Below are 17,561 nucleotides of genomic sequence, written 5' to 3'. Positions count from 1 at the left end.
AATGGGCTAGTGACAAAAAGGTTTATCACCAGGTCATCGTACCTCTGTCAGAGAGAAGAGAAATTCTCGAGCAGTGTCATGATGCAAGAACATCTGGACATCTAGGTGTTAGTAAAACACTAGAAAGGGTAAGAAACCGTTTCTATTGGACAGGTCTGCAAAGTGATGTTAGAAGCTATGTTACAGGATGCCCTCAATGCCGAAAAAGGAAGAATCGTTCAGCAGGGAAATCTTTCATGCAACTTGATCCAACAGGATCCCCTCTTGAACGTATAGCCACTGATATAATGGGTCCATTGCCAGAAACTGAAAGAGGCAACAAATACATTCTGGTAGTTGCCGACTATTTCACGAAGTGGACCGAAGCATACCCTTTAAAGAACATGGAAGCTCAAACAATAACAGAGGTGTTAGTGGAGCAGTTTCTTACCAAACTAGGGGTACCAGAGGTCATACATAGCGATCAAGGCAGACAATATGAAAGTAGAATGTTCAAGGATATGTGTGAATTGCTTGGGATACGAAAAACAAGGACAACTGCTTTCCACCCCAAATCAGACGGGATGGTCGAGAGGTTTAATAAAACCTTGGCAACCATGTTGACAGCTTATGTTTCGGATCATCAAACTGACTGGGACAAGCACCTGCCATATGTACTTATGGCGTACCGTTCATCTGTACATGAAAGTACAGGGTACACACCTAACATGCTCATGTTGGGCAGAGAAGTAGCGACTCCTTTAGACATCATGTACAGTATTTCTAAAGAAAATGAGCAACAGAGTGTTCATGAATATGTGTGGAAGTTACGTAAAATCATGGAAGAAGCGCATCAGTTTACTCGTCAGTTTACCGGACAGGCTATGTTACGACAGAAGAAATACCATGACAGAAATGTCACCCAAAAACGTTTTGATGTTGGTGACAAAGTGTTGGTATTTATTCCTCAAAGAACTGTCGGAAAATCCCCGAAATTAATGAGTTTTTGGTATGGTCCGTATGTAGTGGTTCAAAAACATACAGATTTGACCTACAAGGTTCAAAAAGAAGGTGATAGGAAAACGATGGTGGTGCATATAGATAGACTCAGACCCTATGGGTCACAAAAATTAGGTTTAGAAACAGGGAGTGAGAATGAACATGGAGATAAGAACGAAGTTCTGAGTGATGTTGAAGTGGATGATGTTGTTAATTGGGATGAAACAGAGTACTTGCCCAACACAGATCTGAATGAAATTGAGCTTGAATATACAAATCGACGGCAACGCAGGAGGCCAAAATGGCACTCTGATTATGAGTTTGATTATAATGTGTAACATAAGTGTTTGAATATTTGTTTTGTTTATTTTAGATCTCAGAATGCCGTTGACAAAGCTTACTCCAAGGAAGCCAGGTTTCCTATGTTCTATTTGCCTTCTTCGACTACCCTCGCATGATCAGTGGCGAGAACATCTTATCACGTGTGCGACAGAAGACTTGAGGAAGCGGCGATTTGAATGCAGTCAGTGTGACAAAGCCTTTGCCAAATCTTCACTTCTCGTTCGACACCAGAAAAGAGTCCACTGTTCGAAAGACACGGTAAAGGCACCAGAGACATCCAGTAGTTTTATGAATGCTGTCGTCACAGAGTCAGATGATGACCAAGAATGGCTTGAAGACCCTGGTGACCTTATCTATGAGCCCAACCTTGAATCCGGCAGGACCATTCGCAAGAAGACGTCTCCTTCACTGCCTGGAGTCAAACGCAAGGCACCCGAGCAAACACCAGACAAAGAAACGCCTACCTCATCAAGTGTGAGTGCAGAGACAACTGGACATCAAGAGGCGCCCTTGATTCCATTCCATTGTCCCTGCTGCAAGACACAAACTACAACAAATGACGCTAGCACACAGACAGATGGGAGCAGTCACCAAAGAACAGTGCGAGTTATCAGAAGATATCAGAAAGACGGAGAAAGTGTTGAGAGATTCGAGGAGGATATTTGGAACGCATGAGCCTGTGTTGAAGAATGTGATGTGACGAGGAAACATTGTTTTAAAATGATGGTCTATATTGTTAGTGCTCTTGTTTGTTTTGATAATTTTGTTATCTATGGGGAAGGAAAGATATTCCTGTTTAAAGACACTTGATTTTTACCCCATTGTTATTTTTGTATTAAAATCAATCACTTTTAACTAAAAAAAAATATGTTAATAAAGAGAAAAATTCTTTGTACTCTAATCATTGGACATGCGAGACGCATGTATATCGAGGCGTGGGTAGTGTAACGGTGAAAGATTGGGCGTTCGGTAACTTCAAAGGGATGTAACTAAGGAGACTAGAGTGGACTCTCCCAGAATGCTGGTTACCCCTTTGACGGGTGGAACGACCCAATCTTATATAAGGACGCGCTCAGAGTTTCTCAGGGAGAATTGATCTAGCAGCTGAAGTGAAAGGACGCCTGAACGCAAAGCTATAGAAGAAGAAGCGAGAGAGAAAGAAAGAGCAAGGGTCGAAGTAAGTAGCGCCAGTGGTTAGAGAAGTCGAGAGGAATTGTGGTGGGGTACCAGGAGAAGTAATCCTGAATAAGGGTGAAATAACCTGGTACTCCACGAACACAATAAGAACTCTGACAAGTAACACGGTGCAGGGTGCCCGGCTCTAGGACACGTACACACACCTCGCCTTACATTGATTATTTTGTTTTAAATCCAATCATTCATACTCAGGCAGAGTAAAGGAAAATTATTAATATATATAATACCCTATTCCCTTGAAAAGAACTCAGTAGATAACACGTTACAGTACATTGCCAAATGTAAAATATATAAGTACATGTAGATAAAAAGGTAAATTCAGAAATGCACTCAATCAAATCCATGCTAACTTGTTGAAAAATTATATTCCACCAAATATTGTGCACCCTAAATATAGTGTGTTTACAGTATTTACGGAGACATTCCAACTACACGATTTTTTTTAATATCGATATGAAATATTGTAAAAATGATTCAAATACATTGTGCGTGCGTGTGAAAGGGAGAGAAAGAGGAGATCATGTTTGATTTAAAAAACAGGTAAAAAACCTCATTATATTGCACTTTAATTTGGTCAAATTACGACGTCCAAATTCATGCTATTCTTTCTTATTATGTGTTAGAAACTGGTAACCGACCAGTATGCTATAAATCACATTGTATTCGATCGTTTCATTTTTACAATATTTCAAATCAATAGAAAGAAAATTGTTGTTAGAATGTCCCCTTCAGTATCATCATCATATTTCTATCTCTCTCTTCCAAAACTTGCGTATATACTTTGCTATGTGAAGTTGCTGATAAGTTTTAAGGCATCTCTCTCTCTCTCTCTCTCTCTCTCTCTCTCTCTCTCTCTAAACGTCTGAATATCATTAAATGAAACAAATTAGAAACATTAAAAGGTATAGGAATGTACATCACTTATTTACATAATTATATAATTTTTGCAAATTTCGGATAATCGGCTTAAAAATTTACAGCGGTAATCTGGAACATACAGGTAGTTATATTTTATGGTTCAAAAATTTATTTCAATGAATTTATTTTCACTTTTATGTAGTCAAATTTGATATTAGTTTTGTTTAAATTCCGTTTCGTTTCGTTTCGATTTTTGGTTTCGTTTCGATTGATTTCGTTTCGTTTCGATTGGTTTCGTTTCGTTTCAATTGGTTTCGTTTCGTTTCGTTTGATTTCGTTTCGTTTCGTTTCGATTTCGTTTCGCACTTTACAGGCGCCCCCCATCATCATCATGTTTTGAACAAAATTGAATCTACGCTACCCGAGGAAAGCTTTTCATGGTTTCTTAATTTAAGAAAAAAAAACCAAATGACATCCAACAAAGGAACAAGGCAAGTGCCAAAATAAATAATGGAAAAAAAATATGAAATTAAGTTAGTTTTCCTACTGTTTGTTTGTTTGTTCGTAATAAAATCTGGAAACATAGCTGTAAAAAATTCAATTTATTGATATATTACAATGTACCTTTTGATGGCAACCTTGGAAGATTTGTCTTTGGCTGATCCATGTTTATTGAGCAATACTTCTGTGGATTAACTTTTGCTCTCTGTATATGTTTGTAGTACTTTTTCCGTTCAATTCTAAAAAAAAAATGATTATCAAATTCTTTGAATATTGATATTTGCCTTAAACGGGCATGGTCACGATTTTGGTAAAACATCATTTTTTCGATTTTAATGTTTACAATGCTTCAGTTAGCATTTTTTAAATAGGCAACCAAAATTTGAGCGTCATTCGTTGAGTTTTAAGTGAGTTACTTAGCTTACAATTCTTTGCAATGTAAACAAAGCTTTTGTTTATATTTTTAAAGTGAAAATTCCAGTTTTTGATCTAAAATAAACGCGTCAAACGTTAGGAATTGTTTATTCATGCTTAAAGTGAATAGGAACGTAGACAAATCATTATGAATTTTTTTTTTCATGGGATATTGAACTGATGTACACAAAAACAGGACACGAGCCTTGTTTTCATGATAAAGAGTTGTGAGCCCTGTATCTTGCTTATATTTCTACGACTGACTCTCAAATTTCATATTTGATCATTAGAAAGGCATTCCTAAAGCATTGTAATTGATAAAAACAGAAAAAATAGAATTTGACCAAAATCGTGACCATGCCCCTTTGAATGATCTCCAATCCTCTGCAATGTTTGATAACTCCTAAATATCAAGATTTTTTTATTCGTACCATAAATCTGTCTTTTATATAGACAAATTTAATGAGTTTTGTTGTGTTATCATACACACAGCTAATCAACGAACTGCTTGGCTTAGTGGCTTCAGGGAGACTTACTAAATAAAGGTGAAGGGGTTCGAGCCACGTATGCACTGGTACAATTGTGTTATTTTTTTTAATTTGATCTCCACTTGGATATATATTATTCATTATATCTAAAAATACCTAAATGCATGGATATCACCAAAAAAATTCTTTTTATTTTATTTCATTTATAAAGTTTTAAGGATAGATGACACTTTTATGATTAAATAAATACTTTAATGCTGAGGATGGGTGGACCTTAAAACTATTATTTCAAAACACAATAAATGTTAAAGAATCAAAATTTGATTACCAATAAGTTTCTATTTTCCTTGAGACAAACTCAATGCATTAAAGCTTTCTGAATAATTATGATGCATTTTCTCCGAATGTAAATTAAGGTGATATGGGATATCTGTCGATATTAATGTGGATAAAATTACATTTTCATCAAAATACTTTTATCGGTTTAGAATTTTTTTTTCAATCTTTAGCCAAAAAAATTGCTTTAAAAATTTGGAGAGGTAAAAATTATAAAAACCCCAGCGGATTTGAACTCATGACTTACAGATTCGTAGTAAACCTCTCACCCACTGTGCTACGCTGTAAGATGACTTTGTTGGGGAAGAAACTACATTTATAATTACACTTCATTTTATTGTTTATTTCGATAAACAATACGTCACAATATGGAGGTGTCCGATACCACCTTAAACTAATATGTATATCTAGTACTGATGCATCATGGTAAAAGTGAAAATATGAATTCCACAATTTCCTAACAGTTTCAGTTCAATCGTAAAATGAACCTAACAAATAAAGGTTGCGCGATAGCTTTCATTATATATATGATGCTCATAAATAATTTTTTTGCATTTCAATATTTTTGATTCATGATCTTACCTTGGAGTTTGTTTCGCTGTAATAAAATGATTTTTAACATATAAAAACTTATCAATAATAAGTATTACATATACGCATATGCAATTTTAGCAGGATAACAAAAAAAAAGTATTTATTTTTCTCCTGAATCCGTTTCCTTTAACATGATATGGATATTGATTATCAAAACCATTAATACATGTAGCATATCAAACGTTGCAATATTCGATCTTTTTCATTTGTATTGTATAGATCCTTATTTGTTATACTGTGTCGGATTATTACTCTATAGGCAAAAGGTCGATCACTTAGTATACTAACAGATGGATTTTTACGAAACTGCATCTTGGGGGTGGGGGTGCAAAAGTTCCACCTTGCCACGGATATTATAATCCGGCACTGTACGTGTTATTAAAATCAAACCTACTATTGTAGTATGTTACATTCTGATAATATATTAACACTTGTATAACGCACTGTGAGATTAAGTACTGTCTTTGGGATAGTCTGTTGTCGGTGTGCTACATTACTGGCACTGATCTCAATTTACCGAATCTTATCTGTAGGTTAATCAAATCAGTATCGGGGGACAGAGGGGACACCATAGTCAACATGTTTTCCTTCTACTTTCTCGGCTTCGTTTGTGCATGTGTTCATGGATTTCTAACTGATGGCTTCAACAATCTCATTATAAACCCTGTTGGTACTCCAGACCCTCTTCTCCGTATGTAGACTTTTTCTTTCAGTTCGTATCTGTAGATTGGTAAAAAGTGCTACATGTGTAAAAAAAATTATGGTATGTCTTCCGCTCATATTGTTGTTAGGAAGTACAACCATCAGTTTCAAAAACAAATGTTATGTTTAGACAAACCTTTTAGGAAAACTAAGTAAAAACTTACATCATTTGATTCTCCAGACTGCAACCTGAAACCAGCTGATATCGTTTTTCTACTGGATTCCTCAGGAAGCGAAGGTTCTGCCCATTTTCGTGAGCAGTTGAACTTTGTGAAAAACTTTGTAAAAGAGTTTGACATTGGACGCTCCAACGTGCAAATCAGCGTAGTTTCCTTTGCAACAAGAGTTGTGGAAAATTTCAATCTTCAAAGATATCAATCAAAGAATGATCTTTTGAATGCTATTGGCCGAATTCCCTACATGTCTGGTTCTACCCACACCTCCGAGGCACTCACTTTTGCTCGTCAGCATAGTTTTACTCTATCGGCTGGGGATAGGGCCCCGGTTACCGATGTTTTGTTTGTGGTGACAGACGGACAATCCATATCACCTACCAACACGAAGCAAGCAGCATCGCTTATTCATCAAGCAGGGATTAAAACGTTTGCCATTGGGGTCGGTGGTTCAATTTCAAAACAAGAACTTCAGAATATCGCCTCTGATCCTCAGCATGTATTTCACGTATCTTCATTTGATGCCCTTCATCTACTGCAAAGTGAACTCCGAAACAAAACATGTGAAGGTAATCATATATAAAGAGGACAGAATGGCCGTGCCTATATTTATACTTTATAAATTTCTTTGAGACAATTAAAGAGCTTTGTAAAAAAGATAAATGAAATAATTTGAATTAAAAGTTAAAATATTTTTTATTCATGTACTTAATGATAGTTTTTGGCTTAAAGATCAAATATATTGTAACAGTAGTTAATGTAGTTAACTACACAGGACACTGTGCCGGATAATTATTCTAGTGCCAAGGTGGCATTTTTGCTCCCGCATGAGAGGCAGTTTCGGAAAAATTCATAAATACAGTATGATAGACAATTGTGTAGAAAGTATATAACCAATTTTGTTTTTAGTGTATTTCACCTGACAGGTGAGATATTGACCTTTAAAAATTAATATCCCATAGGAAAATTATAATTCCCATAGGATAAATGATTCTCCTACAGGAAATATTGACAATCCTATAAGACTTTCTAAAATTTTTAGAGGAATTACCGGTATATTTCCTGTAGGAGAATGGTATTTCCTGTGGGCATTTGATTCAGACAGGCTGTTTTCCTATAAGAAACTAATATCGCCTATCGGATTTTATCAAATCCGGTCGGAATCGAAATTCATGTAGGAAGTTCTTGTATTCCGATAGGAAATTTCAAATTTCCTGTAGGAATATTGTTTTTCCTATGGGAAAAATAATTTTCCTGTAGGAAATTATTTTTTAAAGATAAAAATCTCACCTGACAGGTGAATTACGATAACAAAGGTGGTTGTAAACTCTTAAAGCAATGATCTGTCGTGTGGCATATTTGAATTTTACGATCTACGCAGCTTAGATGGGTGCAAAAATGCCACCTTGGCACTGGCATAATTATCCGGCACAGTGTTAGTCAGCTGCCTTACTTCTTTAGTTATTTTCAATGAATTTCGGACTTTGTTCAATACACTTATTTTCTTTGGTTGTTCTGATGCTTTCAGCTTTATCGTACAGTAGTTTGTACTGCTCCAATCACGTCACAAACTGTGGATCCTATGGCCATTCCGTCTGTATTTCATATGCCCAGTGGGCCAAGGAAAAATGTCCTCTGTATTGCGGATATTGTTTAGGTACAACCTACATTTACTGATCTGATAAAAATATTTTTAATCAGTCTTTAAGATATCAAACCTTATCGCTCCAATATGTTTCAAGTGTTTTTTATTTCTAGAAGTATTCTTTTAGAGGGGGATGCTTGATATTAAATCAATTTGCTCCTATCATAAACATATTTGTATACAAGGGGAGATCAGAAACAGGAAACTAAGAATTATTTAACTTTAAAATAATATTAACTGTTTTATCAATGATCCCCGACAGCTCAAGGAACACCAACACCGATAGTTCCAACAACATCGACAGCTGCAGCAACCACTCAACGTACGCATACACCATTAAATCTTAATATTTTGAATGTTTAATTTAAAACAACGGGGTTTTTATGCAAAATATACTTATTATAAGTAACAGATTCCAAACAGCTTGCCTGATTAAACAAAATTATTCAATGGAAGCATGCATGTATCAATAAGGCTAACTTATAAGAAATGAAGTACATGTATATTTTTAATTCAGATCGATGTATATAATATTGTATACAGTTCAGTATTTTATTTACTTTTCATTTTGGTTGTAGAAAGAACAACACTTCCAAGTAGGATTTAATGTATATTAATATATCTCAGTTGTGTATATTTACGTTTTGCAAAAACGGTTTGAAATTGCACATGACTCGTACTTTTTAAGAAGATCGGATGTCATGTGTAATTATATGACACTATATAACCACGAAAGGTCAACTAAAACACATACATTGTATCCTCAAATACATACATATACATGTTGAATTCAGTAACTTTCCTCTCCGTTATTTGACCATGACCTGAATTCTTGCTATCAATTAAGGCTCGTTCTGAGAACATCACGACCTATAAATCAATTACGATATGAAATAATATAAATTTTTTTCTTTTTTAGCCACCCCCGCAGTTGTCACAAATGGTATGAAATTTTAATGCAAAACAATTTTTTTAAGAATGTTGTTATTTCTTAAATCTGAATTAACTTTTTATAGATTGGTGATTTGTTTTAAACTTAATGTATGCATGAGCTGTTTGAAGCAATTGCATGAATACGAAAAATACACATTTTATTTGAAAAATTAACTATGCTTTTACATTATTAAATAAAACATTTCAAGAACTTTCTATCATGTAAAAAGCAAATTTTATCGGTTGTTTTTTTTCTAATACTTAATATAATTACAGGTATATTAAACACATGAACTGGTTTCATCGTTACAGCTTATCATAAAACTCACAGAACTATTCCATCACAAAAAATAGTTTTTAAAAGAATACAATTTATGAAATAGATTTATTTTAGAAATTAAAGTCAATTACAAGTTCTTGTAATATATTTGCAAGAGATTTAGGCTTAAATAGCAGGTAATATCTTGTAAGTATCCCTGCAGACACTGAATCAGCAATGTTCAGACCCCTTAAATATTGTCGATCTCTTATAACAAAATTATTTTTTACTACTTCAGGTATCTGTATGGACAAGCTCAGCAACTGTCACGATTACGGGTTGGATGTTTGCACCAAGTACAGACTATGGGCTGACGAAAACTGCCCAAGATACTGCGCCTTCTGTCAAGGTTGGTTTTCTGGTTTTCTTTTTATTCAAGACAGATCTTGTTTATGGGCCTGTTTTTCAAAGTTACTCCACAATTGACAATCTGCGTAAATTATATGCCAATTAATTATGTCAGTGCCAAAGTGCATTTTTGTTTAGTAAAATATAAATATATCCTCACAAGTCAAGGTTCTCTGATCCGCACCTCTCCTCACAAAGGGAGCGGAGTGGACTGAAAACCCTTGGCTAGGCAAGATGTATGTGAAGGGGCTCAGAATAGTTAGTCCAGCTTACGATTCAATTGGATAGTTAAGTTAAATCCTTTTCCGTGCCATGAAGGCGCATAAGGCCGGCGCTTTTCCCCGGTTATCTTGGTGCTAAGCGGATGAGAGTCATTGATTCCCCCTGGATGGGACACCAGTCCATCGCAGGTTAACCCCAGCGTAAGCCGGTACCCAATTTCAGCTGGGTGGACTGAGACAATGTAGATAAAGTCGTGGTGCAAAACACACAACAGCAAGTGACCACAGCGGAATTTGAACCAGCGACCTTTCGGTTACTGGCCTAACGCTCATGACGCTTTGCGATTGGATAGAGGTCGCTTGAAATTTTGCTCTCTTTTGACGCTGTGTGTGGATTCTGAATGCGGTGGTTTTTGCGGGGTCATATTTGGCACCGTCTGCTGCTTGTTGACGCACGCTGTCAAGATGAAACACGTAGATATGTCATTTACATATCAAAAACTGTTTGTTCGAAAAGAATTAAAACAAAATAAATGACCATGTATAACGTTTTCGACACAAACAACAAATGTTGTTAACGTCATATTGTAAAAAAAAAGACTGCTTTTCGAAGAAAATGTGCTTCGAGTTGAATGCCGCCATGATCTTTTTTCCTGAATGCGAAAAGAGAGAATTGTCTCACTATCATTAACCAATATCTGATATTTTCAGCACCACCGACTCCTCCAGTACCAACAACTACCACAGCAGGTTTGTGTTTAAGTAATAGTTAGATACAAAGTCAGAAAAATTTATGCAATTAGGAAGAGAGAGAGAGGGGAACGCATGAACACATGTAACACTGTTCCGGATAATTATGCCAGTGCCAAGGTGGCATTTTTGCACCCGTTTAAGCTGAATTTAACAAAAAATTGAAATATGCCACATGATAGGCCATTGCTTAAAGAGTTAACAACCGCCTTTGTTATCATTGTATCTCACCTGTCAGGTGAGATATTTACCTTTCAGAAATAAATTCCTATAGAAAAACAATTTTTCCCATAGGAAAAATAATATTCCTATAGGTAATTTGAAATTTCCTATCGGAATACAAGAACTTCCTGTAATAATTTCAATTCCGATAGGATTTGATAAAATCCGAAAGGAAAACTTAATATCCTCTAGGAAAAATACATGTCTGAATCAAATTCCTATAGGAAATACCATTCTCATATATGAAATATAATTCCTATAGGACTTTTAAAAAATCCTATAGGATTGTCAATATTTCCTGTAGGAGAATCAATTCTCCTATGGGAATTATTATTTTCCGATGGGATATTAATTTTTAAAGGTAAATATCTCACCTGTCAGGTGAAACACACTAAAAACAAACTAAAAACAAACTTAAAACATACTCTCTAAACAATGGTCCATCATTTGGTATATATGGATTTTTCCGAAACTGCATCTAAAGCAGATGCAAAAATGCCACCTTGGCACTGGCATAATTATCCGGCACAGTGTTATGTATTTACGAAATAATTAAGAGCATCACTTTATATAATATGAACAGTTTTAATGATAACTGAAAAAAATGTACATTCAAAATAAGACATTAAGAAGATTAGTTTGTGTTATATTTTCAAAGTTCTTTTTATTTATAACATCTTCTTAAATGGCAATAAAAAAATATTACACCATATATCTTCTTTTTTTCCGAAAGCTATACAGACACCACCACCTCTTGTATCAGGTATGATAGTGAATTTATATGAAACATATCATCTATAGAATGCAATTCAAACATTTATTTTGCATTTACAAAAATTTTACTTTTTATATAATTGATTTTTACAACATGCTTTAATGTAACTATGTCATTTTAAAGGTCCATGTGATGACAAAATACCCACTTGCCTAGATTATCTGGCGCGTGACAGCAATACTTGTAACAAGTATTTGGATTGGTCAACATTTAACTGCAGAAAAACGTGCGGTATATGCCATGGTATGTTTTTATTAATTGTTTTTTGGAATATTGATTGAATTTTTTAAAGATTAAATAGATTGGCAATTTCCTGTGACTAAACATGTAATTATATCAGATTCGAACACTCCCCCACCCTTGGTTTTGTCTACCATCACGACGACTCTTAAGCCAACAACTCCACTAGCGACGACACGTAAGTGAGCCATTTATAAACTACGTAATTCTTTTTATTAACAGTAATAGTAATAATAATAATAATAATAATCAATATGGCATCAAAATTTTATGACTACAGGTGTATGCAGCTCCCATTATTTGTGTTTGATATATCAATAATTATTACCTGTTCAATCTTATTATTGGAAACAAAGCACCTCTAATTTTATCCTTACACATAAAACATTACAATTAATAGATAATTCGAATTCGTTGAAAAGATAATGATAATACATAAAAAGAAGATTGGTGGCACATGGCAAAATTGAAAATTATGCTCACAAAACAAGGCATTCTTCATACATGTAGCAACAGACATAGCAAAGTTCTAATATCATATTTTAATGAAGATTTCATAAACCACACGCCGTATGCAATGAATCAAACAAAAATGTGAATTCATATTTAAACACTTGCCGCTCTGTCTTCATCTATTAAGGACACATCAAAGAACGTCAAACAAAACATTAATTTTGGAGCTCATCATCAAATAAAAGTCGAGGCAAATGGTATAATTATATTTCTTTGACAAGAAATTTTATTTAATGTTTTTCCTTTCCTGCCGATGAAACTGTATGTGACATTAAAACTATGAAATAAAGAAAGATTCGTTTCTTTCGTAAGAATGAGTCAGTGGTCAATTAGTTACAACACTTAATTATTCTTTAATTAAACTTTAAGATAGATGACATACATTCCCGTTAAGCAGTTGTGACTGGTGTGTAACTATTGTTATGTTAGAGGTTCATTAATCGGAGTTGCTATTTAAGCATTCACTTGCTTTGTGAAATTTTGACTGCAAATAACTTTGTGGCATTTAGAAAAATTGTGTGAAAATTTTTAAGATTTAATCAAATTGTTTGATTACCCCATTTTCATTTCTGATTTACCATCATTTTTAAATACTTTATTTTTGCTTGTGTACCATATGTACCATTCCATTGTTTTGAGTGAGTGAAATAAACTGAGCTGAACTGGAGCTAGGAAAACAAAACGGTCCACAGAGAGAGAGAGAGAGGAGAGAGAGAGAGAGAGAGAGAGAGAGAGAGAGAGAGAAAAAACCGTCCGTTAAAAAGCCTTATCACTAATAGAAACATTTCTTAGAATATACAAACACTTGATTCTTTTATTTTCCAGATATCATTAATTTACTATAGATCTATCACTATGTAGATTTTCATTTACCTGGCTTTTTTTTTTTTTGCTTTAGTACATTACGACGTCTGTCAAGACGAGGTACACTCCTGTGAGAGTTACGGTCCGTCAATCTGTTTCAACTACAAAGACTGGGCCGCCAAGAAGTGTGCCAAGTTCTGTCTGTTCTGTGAAGGTAAATATTAATGCCTTTGTTTTAATGCCCAAATGCATTCAAAGCATGCACAGTTCCTAAAAGCACCGTGAACTTTTATGTATAATTAAAAACTTAATGATTATAATGAATGATGAGTAAGAAACGTATTCTGTATTTTAATTGGAAACCGTTTTTGGATAATATATTATATGAGTTGGTCTATAGGGCAATCCTATCTATCTATATATTTAACAGGAATTTAAGAGGAATCAACTGGGTTATTTAATCAGTAATGTCATAAACATATGTTATTGTGTATTTGTAAATTACACTCGAAAAAAAGATACCATAAAAAATGTTTTACTTATAGTTTTGTTTTTGGAAAATTGATCTGTCAATTAATCATGTTAAAAGTAAAATAAATATAGCTTTAACACAATGTAAATGGAAAGAAGAATATTTTATATCACATCACTATAGAAACTACCACCACCACGACTACGACCACAACCACCACCACCACGACTACACCGGCTCCTACCACAGAACCACCTTGTGTGAATGTCGACGCCGACTGTGAAGATAGAGGGCCTGTGGTGTGTTTCCAGAATCAAACTTGGGCTCAGGTCAACTGCAGGGTCTTTTGTGCCTTTTGTACTCGTAAGTTGTTAATTTTTGTTCGTTGATGACTCAACTTCAGCATTTTAATCTTATTGATAAATGCATTTATAATCGCCAGCCAGTTGCACTTGATTTCTTTAAGCAGCGTTTTAAAATGAAATTTGACCAATTCAAAATGCTTCAAGGGACATGGACAAAATTAATTGAGATGAAACTTAATTTTTTATGTTTACGAATTTTATAAAACGTTTAACTTATGCATTTCGAATAATTCAAAAGTTAGAAGTCTAGTTTCAAGCAAGATACAGAGAAAAGAAATCGTTGTTATGTAAACACAACACGAGTCTTGTATTTGTTTACAAATAATGGGAAGAAAAACAAATGCCATTTCTTTGATAAAATAACTCATGGCAAACAAGATATTAAATTGATTCAATGTGTTTATAGATATTTTTATCAACAACAAACGGCAACATTAGATTTAGCCTAAAACCAATGTAGCACATGCATGTATGTAAACAATAACAGGACTCGAGCTTTGTTTACAAAACAAAGAACGTTAATTTCAGTAACCTGCTTGTAACTCAATTTTTGACACAGCATAAAACAATCCACATTGATCATTCTAAACATTAAATTAAATTTTTTTTTAAAAACTGAGGTCAAATTGTGTCCAAGAACCTTTAATAAGTGTATCCTATTGAGAGTCAGTAAAATCTTTTTTCTATTTTTTTTTTAGCCCAAAGTACTTTTGCTACACAAAGTATGTACAATGAAAATTGATATATTTCATTTGAACTATCTATTGCAATTTATTTATCGTGACTATTTTGACTTAATTACTCGTTTGAATTTATATTCTAAAACATATTGTCAATATGAAACAGATACAAATGAGTTTTACATTAAATTTATGCAGTACTGTGGTAATACAAATGATTCGTTGAACTGTTACAGCTATACCAATGACACAAGCACCAGCAACATTCCTTATTCCAGCAACTCAGCAACCATTTCCTGTAACGAACACGCCCACTACGAGTGCACCAACTACATCTACTACTGAGCCTTGTAAGAAATTCTGCATAAAACATCATGTTTCAATATAGTATTAATAATAATATATAGGGCCTAACATATGTCAAATAACGCCGACTTGCCAAATAAGAATGATATGCATACACATATACATGTACCACTGGCTGTATGTATGATTCTCATAACTGTCCAAAAACTTTTTTTTTAAAGTAAGTGAATAGTACTATCGTTACTTATTCATTTATTAGTCAAAAGATACAAATAATATAAACCAAACGAAGTGACTCTTGTAAAGTTTTACATTTAGTATTCAGTTTGTTTTTATTTCCACCACAGCTGTGGTACAATTGAATCAAACCCTTGTCATAAAATTAATAAGCAAATTTATTTGCTTTATATCTGCTTATAGAAAGGATTTAAAATGCGGTTGCAATTTATGAAAGGTTTTTAAGAAAACCGTCCTGATAAGTTATTCATGCAGAGAGGAGCTTATACTGGACGAATCATATTTTTAATGAATTTAAACTTTTTAATTCATATGTTTTTATTGAGATTTGTTATTTTAATGAAACAATTTGATTTTTCAGCAACTAATCCAACGATAATCGTCATTGGCTGATGTCATTTGTTATTGAATGTAAAAAAAAAAAAGGATAAACAATAAATAATGGAAAAAAATCGAGTATTATCATATCAAAGTAAAATGAGATCTAAAATTATATATTTTAAGTGGAGGTATATAAAACAAAACAAGGTTTGTTGAAAGAATATGTAGTGTATTTTCCCTTTTTAGCGCATCTGAGCTGAAAGCTCAAGTGAGCTATTCTGATCACATTTTGTCTGTCGTACGTCTGTCTGTCCGTCTGTAAACTTTTAACATTTTTAACATCTTCTCAAGAATCACTAAGCCAATTTCAACCAAATTAGCACAAATCATCCTTAGCCTAAGGGGATTCAAAGTTTTGAGAATTAAGGACCAAGCCCTATTACAAGGGTAGATAAATAGGAATTAATGAAAAATTTTGAGACATATTCAAAAATCTTCTTCTCAAGAACCATTTGGCCAGAAAGCTGAAACTTATGTGGAAGCAACCTCAGGTAGTGTAGATTCAAAGTTGTGAAAATCATGACCCTCGGGGTGTAGAGTGGGGCTTCAATGGAGGGTCGATTACGGAGATTTATAATGGGAAATGTTTACATCTTTTCTCCATTCGGAAGTACTCGGGATACCTCGCGCATTTTTTCAACGTTATCATCCGGGCTTATTAATGACTGATGCAATGCAAAATCCCCGTAGACTTTCTATTTTTGTTTGTGTATTGAAACCTGAAGTGGTGGAGGGGGCGTTTCAAAACATATAATCTGGACATTTTTCATATTAGTGGATGAACGTAGTTTGAGCACAAAGGTATTTATGATTATCGAAATATCAAGCAAAAAGTAGTGGAAGCAAAAACTTGGGACTGTATAATTTTCATTTTAATTTTTCTTGCTTATTTTCGTTGAACAAAGGTTTAAATAATCAAAATTCATCTATTGAGTTTAAAGTGTACAAAATACAAACATTTTCTTGAAAAAAAAATAACTGCGTAAACTATTAAATTATATTCCATAGATTTGCTTGGCATAACTTAAAACAAGCGGTTGTATACTTTCACAAAGAAAAGTTTTGAGATACACGTATGATTTTTTTTAATGAAGTTGATAACAGGAAAAAGAATTTCTTCAACTTTCCGACTATGCTCTACAATTCTATCTTAAGCCTTTTGTCATTGTTCTGTTTTAGACTAAATTTAACTGACCTTATAGTTTTCCATTTACAAATGGACATGCATTGATTCTAAATTATTCCAGCATGGTATTATATAATCGTACATAAACTTATAAATGACACTTTATGGTGGTAGCTATTAGGCATTCTTACATTTATCATGAATGATATGGTTTTCACAGACATAATTTAAATGTAAATTAGAACCTGAGTTGAAATATTTCAATTTGTTTGACAGGGAGGCAGTAAACTCGGATGCATTTTATATTGCATTTGCAGTTTTTGGCACTTCCTTCATTTATGTCTTCATTTTAAACACTGAGAATAAATTTTAAAAGTTTTGCTCTTTCGTGAAATAAAGTAAATGTACGCCATTTAACGACTTTACCTGTGCGGCAAAAGGTTGGAAAATTTTTAGTACTGTATAAAATTACATTACTGTAGTTTATGAATGTAAAAAAAAACCTAGGGTGAGAAATTATCAGGTTAAGATGGATAAATCGGACCCAATGATCGGTTCCCGTAGATATGCTACACAAAGATCTGAAGAAACCCAATAGATTGAGATGTCATGTCAGATACACCTATTTAATATCTAATCAA

At 33.9% G+C, this 17,561-nt stretch overlaps 2 protein-coding genes across 3 annotated transcripts; both read left to right on the top strand.

The window, feature by feature from the left end:
- The first annotated feature begins 1,359 nt into the window (after window positions 1-1,359).
- Window positions 1,360-1,995, top strand: LOC128191278 (uncharacterized). The gene has a single exon (XM_052863361.1). It carries the CDS (start codon window positions 1,360-1,362, stop codon window positions 1,993-1,995), a length of 636 nt encoding a protein of 211 aa, XP_052719321.1.
- Window positions 1,996-6,239: 4,244 nt separating this feature from the next.
- LOC128155476 (mucin-5AC-like) lies at window positions 6,240-15,865 on the top strand. 2 transcript variants are annotated; one of them, XM_052817193.1, is made up of 16 exons: window positions 6,240-6,399; window positions 6,592-7,152; window positions 8,112-8,240; window positions 8,491-8,550; window positions 8,807-8,824; window positions 9,148-9,171; window positions 9,719-9,829; window positions 10,761-10,799; window positions 11,755-11,784; window positions 11,920-12,039; window positions 12,137-12,214; window positions 13,448-13,567; window positions 14,009-14,188; window positions 14,889-14,912; window positions 15,107-15,220; window positions 15,775-15,865. In XM_052817193.1, the coding sequence occupies exons 1-16, from the start codon at window positions 6,288-6,290 to the stop codon at window positions 15,804-15,806; spliced, it is 1,752 nt and encodes a 583-aa protein (XP_052673153.1). In that variant the 5' UTR covers window positions 6,240-6,287; the 3' UTR covers window positions 15,807-15,865. The 2 variants fall into 2 exon arrangements, with proteins under 2 accessions (XP_052673153.1, XP_052673154.1); XM_052817194.1 differs by lacking the exon at window positions 8,807-8,824.
- Window positions 15,866-17,561: the final 1,696 nt, after the last annotated feature.

This window comes from Crassostrea angulata, chromosome 7, assembly GCF_025612915.1.
Source record: "Crassostrea angulata isolate pt1a10 chromosome 7, ASM2561291v2, whole genome shotgun sequence".
In the NCBI taxonomy this organism is placed as follows: Eukaryota; Metazoa; Mollusca; class Bivalvia; order Ostreida; family Ostreidae; genus Magallana; species Magallana angulata.
The sequence above is the reverse complement of the archived record's forward strand: the minus strand, read 5'-3'. Positions and strand labels throughout refer to the sequence as shown.